Here is a 23,760-nt window from a genome sequence, read left to right as displayed (position 1 = left end):
CGGGCGCCATGGCGGGGCGGGCGGCGCCATGTCGGGGGCAGCCCTGAGGGAGCGGCGGCGGTGGCGCGGCCGCGCGCGCTTTGCGGGGCGGCGGGAGAGCGGCCCCGCCGCGGGCCGGCCGCGGCCTCGCCGAGGCGGCGGGCGGAGATGAACGCGTCGGGGCGGCTGCCGGCGGGGGGCGAGGAGGAGCCCCCCTCCGCCGCGCTGCTGCCACTGGGCGGGAACGGCAGCGCCGCCGCGGGGCTGCGGGAGGGCACCCACACCGCCACCCTGGCGGCCTGCGCCTCGCTGCTGGCCCTCGTTTTCTGCCTGGGCTCCTACGGCAACCTCATCGTCTTCTTGTCCTTCTTCGACCCGGCCCTCAGGAAATTCAGGACCAACTTCGACTTCATGATCCTCAACCTCTCCTTCTGCGACCTGTTCATCTGCGGGGTGGCCGCCCCCATGTTCGCCTTCGTTCTCTTCTTCGACCCGGCCCGAGGCGTGCCGGCCGCCTTCTGCTTTGCCTTCCACCTCACCAGCTCCGGCTTCATCATCATGTCTCTGAAGACGGTGGCGGTGATCGCCCTGCACCGCCTGCGCATGGTGCTGGGCAAGCAGCCGCACCGCGCCGCACCATTCCCCTGCACGCTGCTGCTCGCCGCGCTGCTCTGGGCCGCCAGCTTCACCCTGGCCACCATGGCCACCTTGAGAACCCGTGGCTCCCGGCTCTGCCTGCCCATGTCCAGCTTCGCCCGCGGGGATGGGAAGGTCATCCTTTACCTCTACGTCACCGACTTCATCTGCTGTGTGGCCGTGGTGTCTGTCTCCTACGTCATGATCGCCCAGGCCCTGCGGAGGAACGCGCAGGTGAGGAAGTGCCCGCCTGCGGTGGCCGTGGGCGCCTCTGGACCCCAGCCCTTCGTGGGGCCGCCGGCCGCTGGGGCCGGGCAGAACGCCTTGCCCGCCCTGTACAGGAACTGGGGCTCCGGCAAGCCGCAGCACGGCCAGGCTCACAGCTACGCGATGCACCTGGGCCAGCCGTCAGCCACCGGCCGGCTGCAGCTCATGCCGGCTGTCAACCTGTCCGCAGCCAAAGATTCCAGGGCGGTGGTGACGTGTGTTGTCATCGTGCTCTCCGTCTTGGTGTGCTGCCTGCCCCTGGGTATCTCTTTGGTGCAGGACATGCTGTCCGGCAGCGGCAGCTTTGTGCTCTATCAGTTTGAGCTGTGTGGATTTACCCTCATTTTTTTCAAATCTGGGTTAAACCCTTTTATATATTCCCGCAACAGCGCCGGACTTCGGAGACGAGCCCTGTGGTGCCTGCAGTACCTATCCCTTGTCTTTTTCTGCTGCAAGCAGAAGACGAGGCTTCGAGCCATGGGCAAAGGCAGCCTGGAAGTCAACAGGAACAAGTCGTCCCACCATGAGACCAATTCAGCGTACGTGTTGTCTCCTAAGCCTCAGAAAAAGTTTGTGGACCAAGCTTGCGGTCCCAGTCATTCCAAGGAGAGCGTGCTGAGTCCCAAGGCATCCTACGGACATCAGCACTATGGGCAGAGCAGCTCAACCCCCATGAACACTCGCATCGAGCCCTATTACAGTATCTACAACAGCAGCCCTTCCCAGGAGGCGAGCACCCCGAATAGCTTGCAGCCGGTGAACTCAACTTTTGGCTTCACCAAATCCTACATTGCCATGCACTACCACACCACCACCGACCTGGTGCAAGACTGTGGCAGCGCTTCGACCAAGCCGATACCCGTACCCTCAGTGTAACCTTGAGAAAGCAGGTCTGATCTAGCTCATTTAGGGGATGCCCATCACTGTTGGAGTTCTAAACTCAATGGTATTGCTGTACTGCTCCCAGCTTAAAAAAACCAAAACAGTAGTGTTAACATCCGGCTACATGCATTTGAAGTGAATACTAGAAAATTACTTCCGTGGCTTTTTCTTGAATTTCTCTGTCAAATCAGAAAGGGCAACATTTTAGGCTTGGATTTCGAATTGTTACTCGATGACATCTGATTGATTACATTATGAGGCAAAATATCTCAGAGAACAATCTGAGGCTGCGCCAGGAGTGTTGTCTGTTGAAGTGCATACTTGCCATATTTTCAGGAAGGAAGAGTTGGGAGGATGCTTGGTAATGCTCTGGTTTAAATTTCCATTTGCTGAAGGTCACAAGGATTGGTGGTGTTTTGATGTAGCAAGTGTCAGCAGCACCGAAATCTCTGTGAATTTCAGCTTCCTGGAGCAAGAGGGTTTGACAGACAGTGATGTATTGCCACCAGGAGGGGACTGGGGAGAAGAGTTGTGGTGCCATAATGAACCTCTGAAGTATACGTACTGATTTCCACTGTACATTTATTGTAAGGATTGGTGCCATTGTATATCCCAAAATAATGCATTCAGCCAAGTGCTTTTCATCTGATAGAAATAACTGCCCAGTATGAATTATAGGTTTTATTTGAGGATAGGGCTGAATATTGCAGTATTACAGAACTGCCTCCTGTTAATAATGCAGTCACTTCTGGAATATTCTAATCTGTTCTGGTGTTGCTGGTAGCTCTTTGTCTGTGGTTTTATTTAAGAGTGGGAAGTAGAGGAGTTTGGCCGAGACATTCCTGAGAGCTATGAACAACTTTTAGAGCAAGAGTACCAAGTTGTTGGAGGAGCCAGGCCACTACAAGGCTTTGGCCTCGTCCTGCGATGTCAGTTTGATTTGAAGTTTAATATGTCTACTGATACTCTTTATCTGGTGGTTCACACTGTGAGCAAACAACTGAAGTATTTTTTATAAATCCACCCACTGGTGTCGTGCAGTGTGTTGTGGGACCTCCTTGTCAACTGGAATCATCTGCAGGCGTTTAAATTCCGGACAGTCACTGCTTTGAGCAGACAGATCTTTTCCAAGCAAGCAGTCGCCCCTCAGCTGCTGTTGGCTTCAGGAGAGCTGTGGTATCTCCAGAGCGACCGTGCCAAGAGTTCTGGTGCCAGTGGTGGGAGAATGGCAGCCCTTCAACAAAATGGTCGCGATGGGAAGATGAACCGTTCGCCTCATTGCTGCGTGTGAGTCGTCGTTGGTTTGGGCTGTTTGTTAACCCAGCTGTTTTCAGGATTTTCCTGGAAGGCTGTTAGTTTGTGAACACTGCTCTTTGTTTAGCACTCGGAATTTTAGTTCACTTTGAATAATTCAGTGCGGCTTTATTGCAATAAAATGAACGCAGACAACTTTCTAATACCAGTGTAAAATGGAAATGATTTCAGTAAGTTTTCCCCCTGCCCAGACGTGGTTCTTACTGACGTAATTACAAAAGGTGTTCAAAAGATGCGTTGTTTGCTTTTTTCTCTCTTTGTATTTCTCTGAATTTGGAGGTAAAAATACATGGGACCATCTCATATTGCAGAATGTAGGGCAGGGCCTGGGATGGACCTTGTGGGGGTTTAAGATAGACATTAAGACTGGTTTGGACATGAAGCGTGGAACATGAAGTTTTTGAGTCTGCTGTATGTATGCACACTTCCATACCATGCGTTTGTCTTGGGTCTCCTGAACTTTGTCCCACGACAGGAGATGAACTCCTTCTTGCCTTATTCACAAAAGGAGTTCACTGAAGTGATTTGCACTGAATGTTCATGTGGGAGTAAAGAGGAGAGGGTACAGCTTTGGGACAGAGGGAGCTTTTAATTCCTTTATGTGAAATGTAATTAAGGCAAAGGAAATTAAGTCCCTATCAAGCACCTTGTGTTACTGTTCTGCTTAACCCCTGGTGCCAGCCGTGCTCCTAAAGCAGCCGATGTGTTCATATGTCTGTGATAGGCAAGTATAACAACTTCATTCAAGCAATATCTGATTTAAGGTTTTGATTCCATTTAATAACTGTCTTTTTGGAGGAGGTTTATGGATGTAGTAAATAGAAGAGTGATTTCATTTTGAAAATACATAGCCACAATTTCTTCCAAGCACAATTTAAACTGAAGTAATCAGTTGTACAACGAAAATGACTTCCTGTAGACTCTCCTGTGGTATATCTAGTCTTTTCTTTTCTTTAGCCCACTTGGACTATCAGAACCAGCCAAGTAAAGATCGGTGGTTTGGGTTTGCTCATCTTACAAACGAGTCCAGATTGTGCTGCACCAAATGATCTGTTCGCAGCTGATAGTTCTTTCCTGCCAGGACCTGTTTTTCTCGCTTGAATGTGGAATGTGTTAGATAGCTGATCATTCTTGTATTTTTTCATATAATGTAAGTAAGTAGCGTTAGGTGATGGTGGTGACTAGGCAGAGGTAGCACCGAAATGATATGAAATGGATTAGGCTGATTGTGTCAAGTGAAATTTTCTTAAACCTATTATTATAATATTATTATACAGAATTTTCTTGCCTGTTCTTCAGAGGTTTGTGGTAACAGCATTTAGATAAAACACCGATTATTTAACAGTACAGGCTGGCATACTCTGCTAGCTTGTTCTTGGTTGTCTGGTTCTAATGTTGGCCTGCAGTTTTGAAAGATTTGTAAGTCTGTTCTCTTCCACCACGTACCCAAGTGAGGCAGCACCATGGATTTGCGTTTGCATCTCTCAGGTGGCTACACTGACTTTAATCTTTTTGTGCCAAACCACAGGAGGAAATTTTTACCTGTGTACTATTACAGCTTGTGTTTTTCTTGGCTGTAATCCTGGTGCATTCTATCTGAAGCTGTACTAGATTTAAGAATCTGAAGCACGTTGTATTTGAATGACACTACTTTTCATTATTACTGCAGTAATCTCCAAAAGGTAGTTAGGATCTGCAGTGTGACTCAAGCTGTTCTTCCTTTCAGGTGCCAACCACAACATTTTAAGAAATGCTAGTAATAGCTGAAGAAAATCAAGCGCCCAGAAATGAAAGGCTGTTCAGCAGGGCTCGGGTCTCAGCCCTCTGGATAACAACACAGCAGGCTTTGCAGAAGGTAATCATGGAAACACTTTTATTTGACTGCTGACTTTCCAGGCACAGTCTGTGTAAGTCCTCATCTCTCATTCCATCTCAATCATATCCTCATTGGGTCCATTTTCCGCTCTCACCAGCGGTTCGTTTGTTGTTTTTAGCACAGCTGCCAGCTGATGCCAGAAAATCCTCTGTTTGTGTTCTTCGGGGCTCCACTTTAAGTAGGTTTTTCTTTTCAGCAGCTTTCTGAGTTTGCTGAACTTCTGAGGCACGCTGTTGGGCGGGAGGTCTTCCAGCACTATCATAATGAGGGAGTCCTGATTTTCATCCAGGACCCGATGTTCAGCAAAATACAGTTCATACTGACACCAGCAGCTATTTACGAAACTGGGAGAGAGAACAAAAAGGACTTTATGGCTGTTCTCTATGCAGTAAAAAATGTTGCCAAGTACAGGATGCCCTGGTTTGAAATCTCTTTCGTGATAACATATCTTGAATCCGTCAGTTTCCAGTTTTTTCAGTAGATTCTCTTTTGTCCAGTCTGCATCGTGCTCGCTGTATGAAATGAAGGCATCGAAGGGCTTGTTTTCTGGCCTCTTCTTGTACTGCTTCCTCTTTGCCATACACCAGTACCAGCCCATTCTCACATACCACAGCCCATCAAAGCGCCAACATAAGCCAGTTAGCACCAGAACAACCAGGATGGCCACAGAGGCTGTAATGGCCATCTGAATGCCCAGGGAGCAGTGCAGAAGTGTGAGATTACTGCTCTTCACCAGCGAGCCCCGCCTGTCTGGTGGGAAGCTGCACCTGAGTTCATCTTTGCCATTTATCTGCAAATGTGGGTTATGGATGTAGACGTTTACAAACCAGTACAAGTCACAGTTACAAAAGAAATGTCTGCCTTGAACAGTCAGAACACTCAGACTCGTTAGCTGTCCAAAAGTATCCTGCACGATGGTAGTGATGGCGTTGTCGCTGATGTCCAGCTCCTGCAGAGAAGCTGGGAGGGAGCCGCGCTGCAGGAAGGAGATCTTATTCCCTGATAAATTGAAATGCTTCAGCATCGGGAGAGCTCGCCCAAAGTGGTCGGGGAGTTCTGAAATCAGGTTGTGACTGCTGTCCAGGTTAGTGAGTGCAGAAAGTTGGCTGGCGGGTTCCAGTCTGGTTATGAGGTTTCCAGAGACGTTAAGCGATTCGAGGTTCTCTAGGGCTTCGGTTAATGCCAGCACCTTCAACTTGTTTTTACTAATATCGCATGTTGTTAAAGTTGACGGGAAGTATTCAGGATGCATATCTGTAATTTTATTGTTTTGAATGTTAAATACGGTTAAGTTGGAGAGAGATTTAAAGCTAGGGGGTATCATCTTAATATCGCTGTTGCTTATGTCGAGGTGCTGCAGAGAGATTGGTAAGTCAGGAAGCATGGAAATGCGATTGCTGCTGAGATCCAGAAATAGCAGTTGTTGCATTCTGTTGGCAAACCATTCTGGAAGTTCTACAATGGAGCAGTTGGACACTTTCAGGTGCTTCACTCTCTCTGGAAGGCTTTCGATGGGCGTACCAGCCTGGTTTCTGACAAAGGAAATGGCACTGATATGTACAGTTCCAGGGGGAGGCCTTGTGGCTGCGCTGGGGCTGTCTGGACGTACGGTGTATATGAGCTGATTTCCTTGAACATACAGACGTTCCAGTTTAGATAACTTTTTAGCAAAATTCGCAGGTATTGTACTGATGTTTGTGAAGGACAAATCGATGACCCTGATGGTTGGAGGGAGACACATCGTTTCCAACCTGTTTATGGGATTGTTGCTGATATTTAGAAATGAAAAGTTGCTAAATGGGAAGCGACAGATTGCTTCAACGTCTATGTTGTTAATTGTTATTTTGTTGTAGCTTGCATCAACGGACCGTATGTCTTTCATTGGCAAAAACAGGACGAACAGAGATAGAAGATCCATTTCCAGGTCGCTGTGACTAATGTTAAACTCCAAAACAGCACCCAGCTTAGCTTGGCAGAGGTCTGCATCCAGTTTTGCTTCCAGCTCTTCATTAGACAGTTTGGTCCTTGATAGGTCAAGCAACCCATTGATTGGTGCTCCACACACGTCAGGCCTCAGCGTGGCTGCTGGAGGGGAGGTTGTATTTTCCTCTGCTCTTCTTCGTCTGAACCTTGGGCTAACATCTCCTGGATTGGATGGATCTTCCAAATGTGGCAGCAGTTCAGCTGGTGTAGAAGGCTCCAGAGCAGCCTCTGCTGATTTTTGAAAATACATATAAGTCTGTGAAGGTCCTGAGGCCCCACTGGTTGGTATGAGTTTCAGGTGAGGTGCAAGATCAGATACCAGAAGATTCTCATCATTAAATGATAAATCCACAGAAACAAGGCTGAGCAGGTTCTCAAATGCACCGAGTTCAATGTCCTTAATGTGATTGTAGGAAAGGTCCAAAGCTTCCAGTACATCAAAACCTTCAAAGTCTCTTTGGGTTATTTTTTCAATTGCATTATGTGAGAAGTTGAGAGCTCTTGCTGTTTTGGGAGCTTGTGCTTCTGATACAGAAGTGAGGTTGAAGTAAGAGTAGTTATAAAATGGGAAGGAAGACATTGGAGATGTTCTCTGAGTTAGGAATCCATTGGCTCTACTGAATAAGAAAGAAATGAAGTAGAAATAAAGACTTCCAATAAGGGTCCTCATCCTAGAGAAAAGAAATGTAAAATCCATCATTATACTATGCTCTACATTGCATCAACGAGTATCCTTTAAATATGTTAAATAATCCTACTTTATGGGCAAGCACATAAATTGCTTCACTAGTCACATCTGAATCCCTTGTTATCCACACAAAAACGTGTCCTGCTTCATTATTTTGTTCAAGAGGCAGGAGTAGAAGAGGTGTCAGAAGGATCTCAAGTACAGCACTGTGCATTTCAGATCACTGTAGTGAATCTGAGTGTTTGCTGCTGTAAAATAACCTTTTCCCCTCCCCAGGCAGGTTGTAAGCAGCCTTCTCAGCAACAGCTTCCCATTGTGCAATCTGAATTGCGCTTTCCTAAATGCTGTTTGCAGGTTTCACGCTTCTCATCCTGACTCACAACTGAATTTACCACTGAACATTGATTTAATCTTACCTGCAGGAAGAAGAAAAAGAGAAAACTGGCTCCGAAGATGAAATGGGTGGATTTGGATGTGGCATCCTGCACCAGGAGAGGTCACTGCCTGCCGACCCACTCATCTCTGAAGACTTCCCTGAGCCTGGTAAGGTCGCCGCTCGGCTCCTCTCCTGCCCCACGTCTTTCTTGGAGTTTGCTCACACTGGATCATGCGCTTCCATGTCTTCTATTTGTTATGTGGAAATGTGCACCATTAGCAGAGTGATCGAGCCTTATCATAGCCCCTTTTAGCCGCCATCACAGCTACCAGGCCAGGATCCTCACATTTGACTGAGAAGAAGAAAGCAGAGGGAAGGCAAAGCCCTTCCAGATATGCCCTCAGTCCTCAACCAGCCCCAAGACCAGAACCAGGATCAGTCCCACTAAACACCCCACACCAGTAAGCCACCCCCAAGATGTCAAAGCCTTGCACAGCACCTACAGATGAGAGACAGTTAGAGCCTACCTCGTGTTTCTAGTGCCCACTCTCCTCACAGCCCTGCTGCAGCCTCCAGAACTGCCCGGTCCCACTGCTGCTTTTGTAGTGCTGCCAGTGGGGTGGCACAGGCTGTGGCATGAGTGTGGCAGGGTTCTCCTTCTCACAGCAAGAAACCTTCCTGCCAATGGGAGCCCATTGCTTCTGGGGGAAATGGAGCGTGGGAGCTGCTTGATTTAAGGTTTAGAGGTCGCTCTCAACGACCTGCTCCCAAGGTATTCTCTGGGATTTTTGCTGCCGTGCTGCAGTTATGATAAAGATAGAAAGGAGAACCAAGAGAATACTCTGTAATGGATGTCCCACTGTACTGTTCTCAGCCTTTCTGGAGGGGGAAGAAAAAATAAGTGTCATTGGACTTACATTTGGAAATGGGAGAGCTGGTCACGCTGCTGCTGGAAGCCTCGCTTCTGTCTGAGCAGGGAAAAGAACAGGAGATTTTCTTCTTGTCTGTAGTGCTGCCTTTAAAGATGTGCTCTGCTTACAGCTCGCTCAGGTTCAGGATGTTGGTGGAGTCAACAGATTGCACAAGGCACTGAGTGCTGTCATTTGCTCTGCTTCTTCTAAAAAAACCTAATGATGTTTCCACTCTTTTGTAACCATCAGTGACTGGAAATTCTTATGATAGCCCTGAGGCTCCCTGTCTGAACCTGAGGGACCGGAAAACCCCAGGGTTGTTTGCATCCCCTTTCTAATCAGACCAGCACTTTCCTCCCCAGCCAGACTGTGGGAATTGCCCTGAAGCCGTGCCTTGCCCAAACAGATCCCTCCCTGCTTTAGCAGGAGACAGGAAATCAAGAGCGTTTTGGACGTCAGAACTGAACCTGCAGTGACCCCCTGTAGATAGCTGCGTCTCCCTGGTGAGCCTTCCTTCCTTGACCAGAAAGGAGCCACTCAATTCTTGAAACTCACTCTGTAGCCCCCTCCTTTGAGAAGATGGACCGGCTGTGTTCCAGCACAGGACTGTTTTGGGGATTGTGGAGGAACAGCAGCACACAAGAAAGCCCTGTGTGAGTGATGAGGCAAAATGCAAGTGTGGCCGAAGGCAGAACTGAGGCAGATTTGGGGAGTCCAAGTATTAGTGTTGTAATGTTAATGTTAAAATAATACCCCGTGTTTCTGTACCACTTGAGAAAACTGTTTCCAAGCCTGATTGTCTTATTTTGACCCTTGAGCTAGGTGAGACTTTGCAGGGGCTGTTTTGCCTCACACATTGAGCCACTGCATCCTTTCAGCTGTATCTAGCTGTGCTGGTGTCTTACATAAATAATCTCTCTGCTTCTTGTTTCAGTCATGCAGATAATTATTTGTGAGTTTGAATGGCAGTTAGGAATTAGCTCTAAAAGGAATCCCTATTGTCTGAAGGCTCAGGGCTGCTGTGTTTGAGCACTCTTTGAGTAGAGATGGAAGATCATTCATCATATGACTCTTACTTTCTACATAAAATTCCAATTCCATCTCCTGATGGCTTTTTAGCAGGTCCTAGCAGGAAGTGAGTGACTCTGTGCTACATGGGTTGGGTTTTGTAGGAGTTCACCAGTTTCTGACTCATAAGTGAGTTTGAAGCATTCTTGTACTGATAAGCTGGGGAGAGGGGAACGTCATTAGGTGCTTATTGCTGATGATCTTTTTTTGTGTGGATGGATCTAGTATTCTGGGGCATAAAACAGTTCATTCTTTGAGCTCTTCTCATTGAAATAAATACCTTCAATAAGCGGCATGTTTCACTTTCACAGATCTACTTTCCTTTGATGTAATTCCCTTTGACTAATTGCAGATTACGTAGGTGTAATTACTGCTGTCTGCTGTTTGAGTTATTTTCCACACTGGTGATTCTTACATGAGGAAGGAATCAAATGCCTTTCAGGCTGAGGTGCAAACCTGCATACCATCACAGGCATAAATCTAAGCAGATCGGCCCCTGAACCCACAGAGCTCCAGTTCCACTTTGTGCTTTCTGCACACCCAAGGAAGCTCATTTTTCCCTCTTTTTGGTTCTGAGAGGCTTCCACATCCTAGGGCCTGCTTAGTAGAGCATTGAAGAAGGAGCTTTTCTTCCAGATTCAAATGTATGAGAACGTAAGCTTATGTTAGGATTAATTACTTCCAGCAGTATCAACTCGTGATCTGTTGTGCTCTTTGGTTTTTGGTGCACATCTTTCCTCCTCCTCCTCCCACACTGGTTCTTTCCCAACTCAGCTGTTAGCAGGGGAGATACAGGGCAGCGTAAAAAAGAAAAGTGTTCCTCATCTCTGTGAGTTGGAATCAGGTCCTTCCTGAAGGACTTGTAAGGAAACCTGTGCTGTCTGCTGGGCTTTCCCTGTCGTGTGGGAGGTGTTGCACCACACAGTAGTTCTTTTCACTAAGGACAGGGTGAAGAAATTCTCATGACTTGAAAAAAAAATCTTTGTTTTCTGTGAGCACAGGAAAAACCTGTAGTGCAGCACTGCTCTTGCTGGGCCTGGAGCAGATGGTGTCAGGACCCTCTGCTGACCTTTACTGGCAAAGGTAAATGACGTGCACAACCCAGGTCAAAAGCAGTTAATTTAGGTGCCGGCCTGTCACCCAGTTCCTGTCACAATAAATAATTGGTTGGAGAGATAATCAGTGGTAGTCTGTGGTGGCTGGACAGAACGAGCTGCCTGGGAGAGGAGATGTCCTGACAGAGGAATGTGAGACCAACGTGCAGCATGGATTTGGCTCTTAGTCTCTTGGAGGCAAAATGCCCCAGCTACCTGAGCTTTAGCTTAGTGCTTTACTTTTCATCTTTGTTATCCAGCAGTGCGCTTTGCTCATTGCTGGCAAAGCTTTTTCTTCCTGTAATAATAATTGGTTGTAAGTCTGGTGTTGCCTCAGGTACCGTTTTGGTGTTTGATGTTCAGTGAAGCCCTTGTTGTGTAATGCAGAGCGCTAATGGCAAGAGCCAGAGGGTTGGATGTCATGGTGTTATGCTTGCAGGTGTGTTGGGTGCAGAGCAGGGATATGTGAGGACATTGCTTCCCTGCAAGGGGTGGCAGAAGCTGAGGAATATGGAGAACTGGATTTTGTGGTTTTGGCAACAGCACATAAATAGCAGCAGAACTTCATTGGTTTCAGTGGCATGCTGAGGTGCTGTGGCTGCTTAGTCACAGAGGCTGCACTTCCCCACTGTGCTGGGGACTTCTCTGCTATGAGGGGAAGTGGAATTCTTTAAATTCTGCAGCGTATCTATCTTTACCTTCTCCTCTCATCTAATCTACCACAACAAACAGATGTGCAGATAGGTTTTAGTCTGTTGTGGTTTCTCCTCCCTTGAATATGACCTAACCCAATACATGCTGACGAGGTCTGACAGGGTCCCCACACATACAGCCTGGGGCTCGAGCACTCACTGCTTTGTGGTTCTGCACAGCACTGAGCCACCGTGATGCTGACTTTCCTAAAAGCAGGTAAATAGAAATGGAGCAGCCTCAATTCAGAACTGCCATCAGGGGTCGCACAGTTCTGTCTCACACTTCCACCTGCTGCTGCAGCCTCAGTAAGAGTCAGCCGGCCCATTATCAAGACAGATTAGAGGAAGCTAAAGCTAAACACTGTATTTTCTTACTGTTATGTTGACCTGGGAGTACCCAAAGTAGTTTAAAGACGTTTTGGTTGCAGCTACTCACACTGCAGTTCCACCTTTGGCATCCATGCAGGCAGTATGGGAAGATGCTGCTGGAGCCTGCAGACTTTCTTCCCCTGTCTATCATCTGCGCTTTCTGAGACCACGTTCTTACGCACACTGCACTGCCCACTTGCAGACACGAACTCGTTGAATCGCGTGTAAAGACAGCCTTCGGTCAGTAGGGGGCCCAGATTGCTAGCGGCTGTTCCGGATGCCCAGTGAGAGGATCGGGCTGTTCAGGCAAGTTAGAATACTTCAAGGAAACAAAGTTAAATATCTAAAGTTTGGTCTTTGCTTCTTATGCCTCTAGTTTTCTAAAAGCTGGCTTAATACGAGATTAAAATGTAAGGATGATTTTCCTCGTGCTTTAGGGAACATTACAAAATCTAGCTAAGTCAAGTCCTCTTCCCCTGTCCTAGCCATAACAGGACCGGGCAATCCAAAATTAGGATGTGAACAGGAAGAATGACTTTGCATCTAAATGGCCCATCATCGTGCTGCTGCTTTGTTCTCTTCTGCTGTGAAGAGAGTAAATTTAGTTGCTAATTGCAACAGTGTCCCAGCTTTACTCGATACTCTGGATAGTACCAGACCAGCCACATGCCAGATGCTCAGCGGATTTCCGCTCGAGATCAGTTATGAAACTCCTACACTTTGCACAACTGTAGGAAAGAGGAAACCTGCAGCAGGCTGACAAACTAATGGCAATCCAGACACTGAGAACACACAATTGCTATGCACTGAAGTGTTGCCCAGCTTCTGTGCATCTCAGCATCATTGCACACCTTGCACAACTCCCAAGCTCATTATGGCAGAACTCAATAGAAAGTATCTGAAAGCACTCAGTAAGTTCTTTCTCAGTTGGAACCTTGATTCTCAGCGGGATGGTGCACGTGCCAAGTCTTACTGCAGGGCTGTGACCAAAGGACACACAAGTCATCTGGTGTGTTTATTGTGAACAAGGTCAGTTTGTGGTCACTCAAAACAAGTTAGGGATATGGCACTCAGGAAAAGCAGCAAAGGAACTTTCTGCCAGCCCTACAGTGTTCTCAAGGAAGGAAATCTTTAGGGGTATGTTGCATGACAGCTGCTGCAAAGCAATCTAGTATTATACTTTAGCTCCCCAAGCAGAACAGCAACTCTGGTACGCATCAGTAGGAATGGTCAGCAAAGTAAATACATTAAGATGAACCCTGTGAAGTTAGTAATACCTACAAAGACAACAAAATAAATGGGACTTAAAAAGCAGCAGTGACAGCTGAACAGGGACAAAGTAAGTTAAGAGGCAAAAGGACTGTGATATTAATACAGGTTCCATCAGTCAAACTGAGGCAACATTTGCGTTTGGACAAATTAAGTGCATTAGAACAACTAATTATTGCTGGGGTGTCTGCTGAAGGCTTCTGCAAGAAGTGCTGGTTTCCCTTTTCCCTTCTGTTGGCAGTTAACACCTCTCTTGAAGCCAGTCCGTGTCCATTTTGCCTTTTGAAAGGTGGTCATTTGTAACTCGATGATGACGACAATCGATGCAGAATGCCTCACACACCAGTCAAACAAGGAATGCAAGACAAGATTTTAATTGTTAAAAGTTTATCGATAACCTCTTATATACACATAATTATACACAAAGTGGTTCACGAGTCCCTCATCTCGGACAAATCTGCTGGTGAGTGAGGCTGGTTGGCTGAACACTTCTGTACTGGTCGCTCATCTCACAGGTACGGTGTGAATGTGGAAAAGGCCAGCTGGGATGCTGATGGGTATGGCTTTCTTCATGGACCGTGCTGCTCTTTAGCTGGGTACTGAAAGGAGCCCGTATTCATCTGCTGTATCCAAAATTTTACAGATGACAGGAGATTCCACCTTGAACACACGAGATCAAAATTGAAGTGTGAAAATATGAAATAACTGGGAAATAACTTTTACAAGAGGTTAATGGCAACCTTGGGGGTTGAGGTTGGGGGCTGCCTGAGGGGAGGAGGCGCAGCACATGTCGCATATTTAAGGTGCCCAGTGGTGACCAGATGGAGCAGCACCTGCATCAGATTTGCTAAGAACACTGAAATGACATCAGCATTTTTCAGTGCATTTGGAAATCCTGATGTGTCTTTCTGGACAGTGTCTATGTTCCCCTGCCAGGGGCAGGCTGCACTGCTAACCCTGCTTCAGATGGCAGCTGTGAAGTTTGTCACTTGAGCAGAAAAAGCTACCAAATCATACTCTGTGACTAATAAAAGCAGTCAATCAAGTCAGAACTGATCTCACACTTTCCATGAAGTGGAACATGTACCCTGAGATATCCTGCACTACGTGGCAGCTGATCTTTGGAAATTCAAGAATGTGTTTACATACCCCAAGGATGTATTGGCAAGAATGAGGCTCTAGCATATATATGGTTACAGCATGAGGTGAATCAGACTCTTTGCATCTGAAAAAAAAGAAATGTTGCTGTTTTTAGCATTTAAGAAGCACAAAAATAAAATATATTTCCCTACTATCAGCATCATTTTTTATCAAACCCAGCTAACAGTCACTGCTTTCTGAGCCTTGTGAAAGGCAGAAAGATACTACTTTCCTTTCTGGAAGAGAAAGCAGAAACACAAAACATCAGTTTACTAAAAAGAAAAAGTTAACTTACTTCAATTTCACTGTCACCTGCCGTGGCTTGTCAGTTAAGTCACAAACATCTCCATTTCCATAGAAATGAGACACCATCCTGCCCAAAAGTTTGCAAACAGTAAACACAATTTTTATGCACAGAGCTCATTTGTTTAATATGGTATAATTTCAAACATTTAACTTCAATATGTATAACAAAGAAGTAAAATAATGTATTTCAGTATTACAGGAGCAAACAGTTGTTTACTATTGGAAGAATCTGCCTCATATCCAGTCTTAAATTATCTTTCTTGACATGGCATGATGATTAGGGGGAAAAAATCAACATGCTTGTAACAGCTTATCTATTAGTAAATATTCATGTGTGGCCGAAGTGGATGTTGGCATTTATTTTTCTCTGCCACACATATGAGAGGAACTCAGGAACTAACCAGAGCAGTAATCTCAGTGACTGTGACCATACCTAACTGTCTGTGTGCCATCTTCTTTAAGATAGTACGTTCTAGCAGCATTCTTTCTGGACCATTCAATGTGTTCCTCCTTGTTCCAGGTGCCCACGACCACAGAAGTCTTGCCACTTTCCTTGTCCTAAAAAAAGAAAGGCTGACAGTGATCTTGTACTGTAATTTTAGCAGTGAAGATGTCTTAATGAGTGGAGTGTCATCTCTAGAGCAAGTCTGCTCCCGTCCACATGCCACGTTCTTGCATTTGGGATGAGCCATGAAGGATGATGTTGTAGGGTCAAGGCTCAAGCTGATGGTCTCTTCAGAACAGCCATATAGGCCGTGTAAACTGATAAACGTATTTCAATGACCAGAAGAGCATTTCCACAAGACAGACACCTTTTCAGCTTTCCTTATCACCGTGCTCTGCCTGACACGGTATCTACGTCACCCTGCAGCACTGAGGATTGACGTTCTGAAATCCACGCTCTTAAACCCAAAATGCTGATCAGCCAAGAAAAGGATGCTGCTTTTTTCAGGCCAAATACGGGTCCTCCAGCCTCCCCATCGCACCCGCAGCCATCTAGCGGCAGAGCACAGAACTACGTGCACATACCTCATGATACTGATGAACGTACTTGCCGTAGCAGAATTCATACTTCCACCAGCCAACTCCCTAGGAGGGGTATAATTTCAGCATTAAACCAAAACAAAAGCCCCACACAGCCACTCCCATTTCCCTGCTGACCCAAAACCACTGGTTATTTTAGCTGTAAAACTCCAAACCTATTAATCAGAAACGTTGATTCCTGATTTGCATTGAAACAGAAACCCTTATTAGATTGACTGGCACAGTTAAGAGCTGGAATAGAGGAGTTCAAGCAAAGAGGACCTCAGTTTTATGAGAACTCATGAGAACAGCTGCAAAAGGACTAAATTCCTTAAACTACTTGTATCCCCTCTATTCATCTTTTCAAGAAATGTTTTCTCTTTCAAACAGCACAACTTCAGATGCCTTTTCTCTGTGGCTGTTTATGTTTTATCTGTTCTTTTCTGGCTTTCTCATTAACAAAATCAGCACAACTCTCATGATCTACTCTCATTTCACCATTTGTTCAGTTAAGTCAGTTTTCAACAGAAAAAACTGAAGACACCTTTCTAGCATAGAACTGAGTATACAAATCTTCCCTTTACTGATGCAATTATGTGCGAAAGAGTGCTGTTATAACTTGATGTGGTTTCTGTAAGTTATGCACTGGTTTTATTTAGATAATAGCAGAACTGTACCATTTCTTCAACTCTGCATTTAGCCCAGCACAACCAAGCAAGCATCACTTAATGAGGATCTACTTAAATACCTGAAAGTCAGAGAAATATCATTTGTGAACAGTAAGACTTCCAACTCTCTGCTCTCCATATCCCAATGGAAGCTATAGATGTATACCCCAAATATGCTTTTCTCTTCAAACACAGAATAGTCCTATACCTAGCACCACAGCACCACTGCATACACAGAAATAACTGCAGTATTTGGTTGGGAGAGAGGACAGAAAACAGATAGGAGGGCTGGCTTTAAGGAAGGATTTGCCACAGCACAATGCAACACTGAGATGCTCTAGGCTGGACATAGCTAAGACAGCATATTTAGAGATCCAGGGCAAGAACTGTACAAAAATAGGTCTTGAATTTAGCACAGAAGGATACTTCTAGTTAAGGCTGAATGAAATATCCCAGAATCATACAATCACCAACATCAGAAAAGACCTCAAGACCATCCAGTCCAACCATCCACCTACCACCAGTACTTCCCCACTTAGTACAGCATCTAAATGCTTCTTGAACACCACCACGGATGGTGACTCCACCACCACTCTGGGCAGCCCTCTTCTGTTATGAGGAAACAGTGTGGCCCCCTCACCTCTCACTGATGGATTAATTTCACAGGGAAAAAAATTTTATACACACTTACAAAACGGTATGTGCAATTAAGGAGGAGCTATTTGACTGTATTGAGCTTTTATTTCTTACCCCGTGGAAGCAGTAGGAGCCACTGAGAAATTCCTTTATAAGTTGGTCGTCAGTCAGTTTGGAGATGAGGGTTGTTCCTACAGTTAATAGTTGATGGCTACCAATAGCAACAGGCTTATGAATGGAAGAAAACTTCTCTTCCTTTGTTGAAGGTGTCTCTTCCTGGAATTAAAGTACAAACAAATACAGTACATAGATTTAATACGGAATCATAGCATCACCAAGGTTGGAAAAGGCCTCCAGGATCATCCAGCCCAACGACCCACCTACCACCAATATTCCCCCACTCAACCACATCCCCCAGAACAACATCTGAGCAGCTCTCCAACACCTTCAGGACAGTGACTCCACCAGCTCCCTGGGCAGCCCACTCCAGCAGCTGACCACTCTTGCACAGAAGAAGTTGTTCCTATGTCCAACCTGAACCTCCCCTGGTGCAATACATGGCCCCTGTAGAATCATCTCAACTACGGGAAATTACTTACTACTTGTTACATGAGGAAAGCTGTGCAAAAAAGCATGAAAGCAGTGACAAAATGCACAGCTGAATTCCAAGTCTGGATCTTAGCAACTCTGCAAACTGCAGGTTAACAAGGCTACAGAAGTTTTCAGTCAGTTGCCCAAACTTAACTGATACGTTTTCCTTCCAATAAGTAAGCTACATAAATAAGCAACTAACTTACAGACTGTTCCAAAGTCTGACATGGTCTCCTAATGTAGATTAAAAGACTCTGTTCCAGTGAGCTGCATGTTACGTGTATTGTAACATGAACAGTAAACACTATCAAGCTTTCAAAACAAAACAAAACAAACCACCTACCTCTTTAGCTCTTCTAAAAGGCATCTTCATCATTTCTTGCTGTTTCTCCAGTTGTTCCAGAGTATGGGGTTTGAGTGGGGATCCAGGCAGAGATTGGCAAAAGATGTCATTCACAGGGGAAGCCCTAAACCTGTCCGAAGGATGTATGGATGTATCACTTAGTATGCTTTACAGACAAAACACACTTTTCTCTATTCTTCCACATTTCTGACTGCCTTGGGGCAGTTATTTCCTTTCCTGCAGTTACATCATCACGGTTAAAGCCTCAATGTTCTCACAGTTACAAGTAATGTAAGTTCCTACAGAAATAAAGCATAGGGCATGCGTGTCTTTTTCCCATGCATATAAGCCATTATTCCTCTAACATTCTTTCTAGCTATGCAGAAAGCAACTCATCTCAAGAAAGGAGAAGCAGCAGGATGAAGCAGGGTTACAGCTGTCTCCTTGCTTTACACAAGGCAAGGCATCCTTAAAAAAGAAAAAAAACATTAAAAAAGTGAAACTGTAACCAAAGAAGTTCCAATGGATATTTGTCTGCTAAGTTATTGGAGCTGCATCACTGGTAAGATAATGATTGCCGTGTCTGAAGTACTGCTCAGAGGAGTCTCAGGGAACACTGCAGGAAAATGCCCTTCAAACAAGGTTGGTTTGTTTGCTGTGAGCTCTGCTGACACTGAGCAGCAATCCAAGCCTGCCATCTCCATCCATCTTTGCTGACTAAAATGATACAACTGGGAAATAGCCTGTCGTATTTACTTTCAAGTGTTTCTTGCCAGTGGCCAGAAATCCTTCCACATCTGGCAGGGATTAGTGGCTGAAGACAGTATTCTTATCACATGGAAGAACAACTCAGTTCTGCTGATACATACAGTACAGATAGAGAACATAGGTGCAGCAGTAAGTGCATCAGATAGTGCACTAGTAACACATCCGTCCACGTGAAAAGAAGTAGTAACTGATGATTGGAAAATAACACAAACTGTGAACTGTTCATGTGCAAAATGAGTGACACAGCAGAAACAAAGACACTAAACCAAGACAAGCACAGGTGGGAACTCCCTAAGCTGAGAGAACTGGTAAAATAAGTCTTACTAAGGTTTAGCTGAAGACAATACTCTTGTTTTCTGAAGTTAAATACAGAAGTTGAAGTCTATGTGCACGTATATGGCACACATACAACGTGCAGTATCTGAATACCATGCAGATGATCCCCAAAGAGCTTGGAATCATCAGCTAAGAGAAGAGATTGGATATTCTTAATCTGCCTGCAGCCTTCAGGCCCTGGTTTGTACTTCTCCAGAATGACAAGGTTAGAAACTTACCTGTTAAAAATGAAGTACTTTCCACCTGCTTCTCATATGGAGTCAACCAGCAGACTTCCAAAAAGCAAGTGTGACTCAGCTTAAGATGAAAGCTTTTAAGACTTGGCAAAGCTGTACTTGCCAAAATAAGTACATACAAGTGTCACAGCTGCATACCAGAAAGCACAGGTGGACAGAAGGCTGATATAAACACATGCATGGCAGCTGATGCAAATTTGGAGTTAGCCACAATCTGAATACTGTACCTATATTTAGGATGGTTGCATAACAGAGGTGTCAATATAACCACCTCATATTCACAAGTTGTAACTTCTGCTACTGAAAGAATCTCATGTTTAGCTTCTGGATGACAGATGTACATGACTGTACTTGATCTGGGGAGGTTCTGTCTCAAGCTGCAGGGTGTGCCATTTCCCATTTCTACAGGATAGTATGGAGTCATCTGCCCTTCTATGTTTTTTGTGGGTATCTGTGTGAAAGAAAGCAGGAGTTAGGAATTGCAGTAAAACTCCTTTGATTCTTCTGAAACAGCAAACACTGAATTGCAGTGAACTGCAGAGTCAGCAAGCCTGAATTGAAAGCCCTGCTTGGTGACTTGGTTTCACTGTAACATCCAAACACATTCTGGCTTACTGCCTCCAGCTCAGTGCTGCACAGATGCACTGCACCATGTGTGGCCTGACGACAAGCCTGACTGCAAAAGCAGCTGCTTCCTGTGCACTGGTTGTCCAATGCTGCAGTTCTAAGAAAGCTTCCCAGCTGGGTGCGATGTTTTGGAAGAGCTCCAAAGCCAGCTGTGTTCATCCTGCAGCCTCAAGATAAGGAGCAGTGAGCAGCTCTGCCAGAGTCAGCTCAGGTCTGAGTGCTGCCTTCACCTCAGTGCCAGGCCATGAAGAACCTGCAAGGGCCTGCTGCGAAGCCATCCAGCTTCAGTGCTGCAGCCTTCAACACACCCAGCCTACAGCATCCCACACCATCTGCTGGCTTGGCTAACAGAAAGTTAACAACACCTGGGAGTTTAATTGCACAGGCACTCGTTGGCTTCCAGTCACACAGCCACTCTATACCTCAGAAAGTCTCATTTTTCTATACTCATTTTGGTAGGGAACTACTTATACAATCTCATCACGTATGAATGCCTCTACTATGATGGCAAAAGTTAAAACAGATGTTTTTCACTTGCCTCTTTTGTGCTTTCTTTTGGCTTTTCCTTCTCTTCTTGATCTAGGGAATAATTAAGAATGAGATAAGCATAAAATCCGTAAACTCAAAATAAAGTGAACTCACACAGGAAGGTTTATACGCTGTCTATTTACTTGTACTTTGTTATTAAGCTGCCAACAGACAACTGTACCAACTTGCAGGTGCAGAAGAGGAAGAAAGGAAATAAAGAATGATTGGGGGTCCAGAGCAAAGACAACAAAACAGGAGTAAGTCTGGACTCCATTCAGAACAGATCAGCAAGAGGCAACACTGCTCTGCTGTTCTGAGTTTATTGTATCACACCTGTGGATTCAGCTCACAACACTTTGAGACACCATCTGTTTTATTGTGTAAGAGTAGTGTGAATTCCTGCATGGGAAGCATAGAAAGAATAAAATCTGCCACCCAAGCAGAGAAGACAGAAAGTCAACGTGTTAGAAGACATGACAACTTGTAGCATCATCACATGCAACCTCTCCACAAAATAATTCTTAAATTCAATTTAGACATCTCATAGAGCAGCTTCTAAAGAAAATTAGTTACCTCTGCACAGGATTAATGACAACACAGACTATGACTAACTCATTAAGAAAAGCCAAACATCACAGCTTCTTCTCAGGACTAAGATCCATAACTGAAGATCTCAGGAATTTGAAGAATTGGGATTAATGGCTCTAGAACTCCCCCAGAATTAAGGCACTAAGGTTAATTTTAGGAAGAAAGGTGGTGCTCACCTTTCATGTGCTAGCCTAGAATTAAAAATAATAAACTCTCTTGTTTCCATCAACTCTGCTGAATGATTAATTTGTCAATTTTTAGAGTTCTCTGAACAAATATACTCCGTATCTAAGGGGAGCAGATATTGCCAGGTGTGAACACAGAACTTTTGGCATCCACAAGAATTCCTGGGCAAAAATGCAAGCACTCAGAAAATTATTTTAGACTGTAATCTGACCTCAGGGCTCAGCTCCCTTATTTCCGAAAGTCTGTGGCAGAAACCCTAACAAACACTCTCCAACAATTCCAAGGATCATATCTACCTGCAAAGGCTCCAAGTGTGTGGGTTGGCATCCCATGTTTTATTACAGAACAGCTGAGCCCAACACATGCTACATGCTCTGCCCATTGCTCACAGCAGTTAAGACATCTTCCCACCCAAAAAGAAAGAAGGGCAATAGGTCACACATCAAACAGACTCATCTGTCACATATTGCTTCCATCTATTCTACCACGTATTTTCTTTCCCGACCCTTCCTATTGCCGATGGATGTAATTAATTAGACAGCATGGCAAACTGACAGGATGGATAACTTCAAGGTGCTGAAAAGGAATTCACTGAAAACAACACATTTTCAAAAAGACAGCCATCTGCAGAACTGTACTATTTTATTTTTTGCACTGGGAGTCAGTTTTTCTACAGTGTCTTTCTCAGATAATAGCAATTAAAAACAAAAGAACTCGTGAGCATTAGTAAAATAACCTAAGACAAACCTGGTTCAGATAATGGGGTCTTCATCATCATATTCCCGAGATAGTATTCTTGGATGTTTATTTTCTACAAGCAAAAGAAGCTTAAAAACGTTATCATTTTCCATACTTCTTCAAAGGAGCTCTGCGTGCTCCCAGCAGTGAGAGGGAGGCTGGGAGCTCCAGATGGCAGGAAACTCACCTGCCCCGTTTCTTTTTCCTCGTGATACTGGCGGATGTGTTTTCCATGGCAGACCTCGTAAGTCCAGTAAGATTCAATCTTAAAATGAAAAGCAAAAGAAGTGACATTCTGTCTAGACACGCTACTCCTAAAAAATAACATCTCCCCTCACGTTCTTGGCTTTCGCAGCAATGAAATGCAGGCCAAACTAGTGGATGAAAGCACCCTCAAAAATAACAGCAGAGTGAGCAGTCTCAGCGTTCCCTCAGCATTTTCTCAAGGTTCCAGATAAACAAAGGGACAAAGCTCCCTCAGCTTTCGCACAGATAAAGCAAAAACAAAAACAAACCCACAACAGGTGTGAAGACCGAGTTTACTGCAAAACCACTGGGGTGAGCAGAGGTGACTCAGCACCGAGCCGCTCAGGCAACTGTTTGTATGCATTGTATGTGTCATCCTGCTTGCCAGCTGGGCCTGACCCACTCTGTTCCTCAAGCACTCTGTGGGACCTTCTGTGGGTGCAACACCCACACCTGGCTCACTGTGCTGCTCAGCACAGCCTGCTTGCTATCTGTTCTTCTTTCACAAGACATGAGCCTTGCCAATGGGATGGCAGAGCAGCGGAAAACGGCAGAGCCACAGAGCACGTGTGGTTTGAGCCTTCAGCGCTTCTTCTGGAACACCTGTTCTACAGCAACTGCGTGGGAAAGCTCACACGGCCGCTTTACTCCTGCAGATAAGCACTTAACAGCCACAGCTTCACACCGCTGTTAGAAGAGACGGGGGTACGAATACATCGGGCCTCTAGGTGGGAACTGAGCAGTGAGATCAGGATAACAAAGCCGCAGCATCACGGAGAGCTGATTTTGGCGCAGGAATCCCGAGCCGCACCGCCGGCACGTCCCACACACCGCGCCCGAACGCGGCCCGGCGCCAAGCTCACCCTGTACGAACAGCTGCTCTGCTTAAACAGCGGCTCCAGCAGCTCTCCCGGCGCCGGGCCCCGGTAGTCCTTCTCTTCTTCCTACACAAGAGCGACCGTTTGGGTTCGTTACCCGAGAGCAGCGGCGGTGCCGCCCGCCCCGGCTCCGCGCACAGCCGCTCACCTCGGCGCCGCCCGCCGTCAGCGGCAGCACGCACTTGTAGCGCTCCTTGTCCGCCGTGGTCATCAGGATGTAGTTGTCCTCCCTGTACAGGACGCCCGTCGTGGGCTGCAAAAGGCAGCGCGTTACTCGGGCCTTCCCAACGGGCCTTCCCTTCCCGCCCCGCAGCCCGCACGCACCAGGCTCAGCTCGGTGCCGGGCCAGTTCACCCGGAACGGGACGTCGTCGCTGAGCTGCGGGAGGGCGCGGCCGCCAGACGCCACCGCGGCCGCCAGCAGCAGCCCGCACAGCAGCGCCCGGGGCCGGCAGCGCCTCATGCCGCCCCGCGGCCCCGCAGCAGGCACCGGGACACGTCGGCTTCCGAGCGGGGCGG

The 23,760-nt window shown here is 46.1% G+C and overlaps 3 protein-coding genes across 5 annotated transcripts; 1 reads left to right on the top strand and 2 right to left on the bottom strand.

Annotated features, from left to right (window-relative positions):
* The first annotated feature begins 147 nt into the window (after positions 1–147).
* Positions 148–10,582, top strand: GPR75 (G protein-coupled receptor 75). Of its 2 annotated transcripts, XM_042895324.1 has the most exons (3): positions 148–3,051; positions 4,805–4,933; positions 8,048–10,582. In XM_042895324.1, exon 1 carries the CDS (start codon positions 148–150, stop codon positions 1,756–1,758), a length of 1,611 nt encoding a protein of 536 aa, XP_042751258.1. In that variant the 3' UTR covers positions 1,759–3,051; positions 4,805–4,933; positions 8,048–10,582. The 2 variants fall into 2 exon arrangements, with proteins under 2 accessions (XP_042751258.1, XP_042751260.1); XM_042895326.1 differs by lacking the exon at positions 8,048–10,582 and having other exon boundaries at positions 4,805–4,934.
* On the bottom strand, positions 4,938–9,159 carry LOC122194335 (toll-like receptor 2). 2 transcript variants are annotated; one of them, XM_042895323.1, is made up of 3 exons: positions 8,919–9,159; positions 8,042–8,353; positions 4,938–7,608 (listed from the first exon to the last, which is right to left on the bottom strand). In XM_042895323.1, exons 2-3 carry the CDS (start codon positions 8,143–8,145, stop codon positions 5,001–5,003), a joined length of 2,712 nt encoding a protein of 903 aa, XP_042751257.1. In that variant the 5' UTR covers positions 8,146–8,353; positions 8,919–9,159; the 3' UTR covers positions 4,938–5,000. The 2 variants fall into 2 exon arrangements, with proteins under 2 accessions (XP_042751257.1, XP_042751256.1); XM_042895322.1 differs by having other exon boundaries at positions 8,042–8,249.
* A 3,180-nt stretch (positions 10,583–13,762) lies between the features above and the next one.
* ERLEC1 (endoplasmic reticulum lectin 1) lies at positions 13,763–23,704 on the bottom strand. The gene is made up of 14 exons (XM_042895327.1): positions 23,567–23,704; positions 23,391–23,495; positions 23,228–23,308; positions 22,306–22,383; positions 22,128–22,191; positions 20,617–20,657; positions 19,679–19,902; positions 18,112–18,241; positions 17,292–17,453; positions 15,880–15,939; positions 15,284–15,408; positions 14,840–14,917; positions 14,554–14,629; positions 13,763–14,064 (listed from the first exon to the last, which is right to left on the bottom strand). The coding sequence occupies exons 1-14, from the start codon at positions 23,702–23,704 to the stop codon at positions 13,993–13,995; spliced, it is 1,434 nt and encodes a 477-aa protein (XP_042751261.1). The 3' UTR covers positions 13,763–13,992.
* Between the last annotated feature and the right edge of the window lie 56 nt (positions 23,705–23,760).

The sequence above is a fragment of the Lagopus leucura genome, unplaced genomic scaffold (assembly GCF_019238085.1).
Source record: "Lagopus leucura isolate 7727_CA_CO unplaced genomic scaffold, USGS_WTPT01 Super-Scaffold_73, whole genome shotgun sequence".
In the NCBI taxonomy this organism is placed as follows: domain Eukaryota; kingdom Metazoa; phylum Chordata; class Aves; order Galliformes; family Phasianidae; genus Lagopus; species Lagopus leucura.
The sequence above is the reverse complement of the archived record's forward strand: the minus strand, read 5'-3'. Positions and strand labels throughout refer to the sequence as shown.

What these genes read in the sequence shown, in the direction of transcription:
- GPR75 (XM_042895324.1), top strand. Translation starts at nt 148, where the DNA reads ATGAACGCGTCGGGGCGGCTGCCGGCGGGGGGCGAGGAGGAGCCCCCC.
- LOC122194335 (XM_042895323.1), bottom strand. Translation starts at nt 8,145, where the DNA reads ATGAGTGGGTCGGCAGGCAGTGACCTCTCCTGGTGCAGGATGCCACAT. An exon ending in TCTTTTTCTTCTTCCTGCAG is followed by an intron (nt 7,609 to 8,041) that starts GTAAGATTAAAT and finishes TCTTTTCTCTAG; the next exon opens with GATGAGGACCCTTATTGGAA.
- ERLEC1 (XM_042895327.1), bottom strand. Translation starts at nt 23,704, where the DNA reads ATGAGGCGCTGCCGGCCCCGGGCGCTGCTGTGCGGGCTGCTGCTGGCG. An exon ending in CAAAAGAAAGCACAAAAGAG is followed by an intron (nt 19,903 to 20,616) that starts GCAAGTGAAAAA and finishes TCTTTCACACAG; the next exon opens with ATACCCACAAAAAACATAGA. An exon ending in TGCAACCATCCTAAATATAG is followed by an intron (nt 18,242 to 19,678) that starts GTACAGTATTCA and finishes TCCTTCGGACAG; the next exon opens with GTTTAGGGCTTCCCCTGTGA.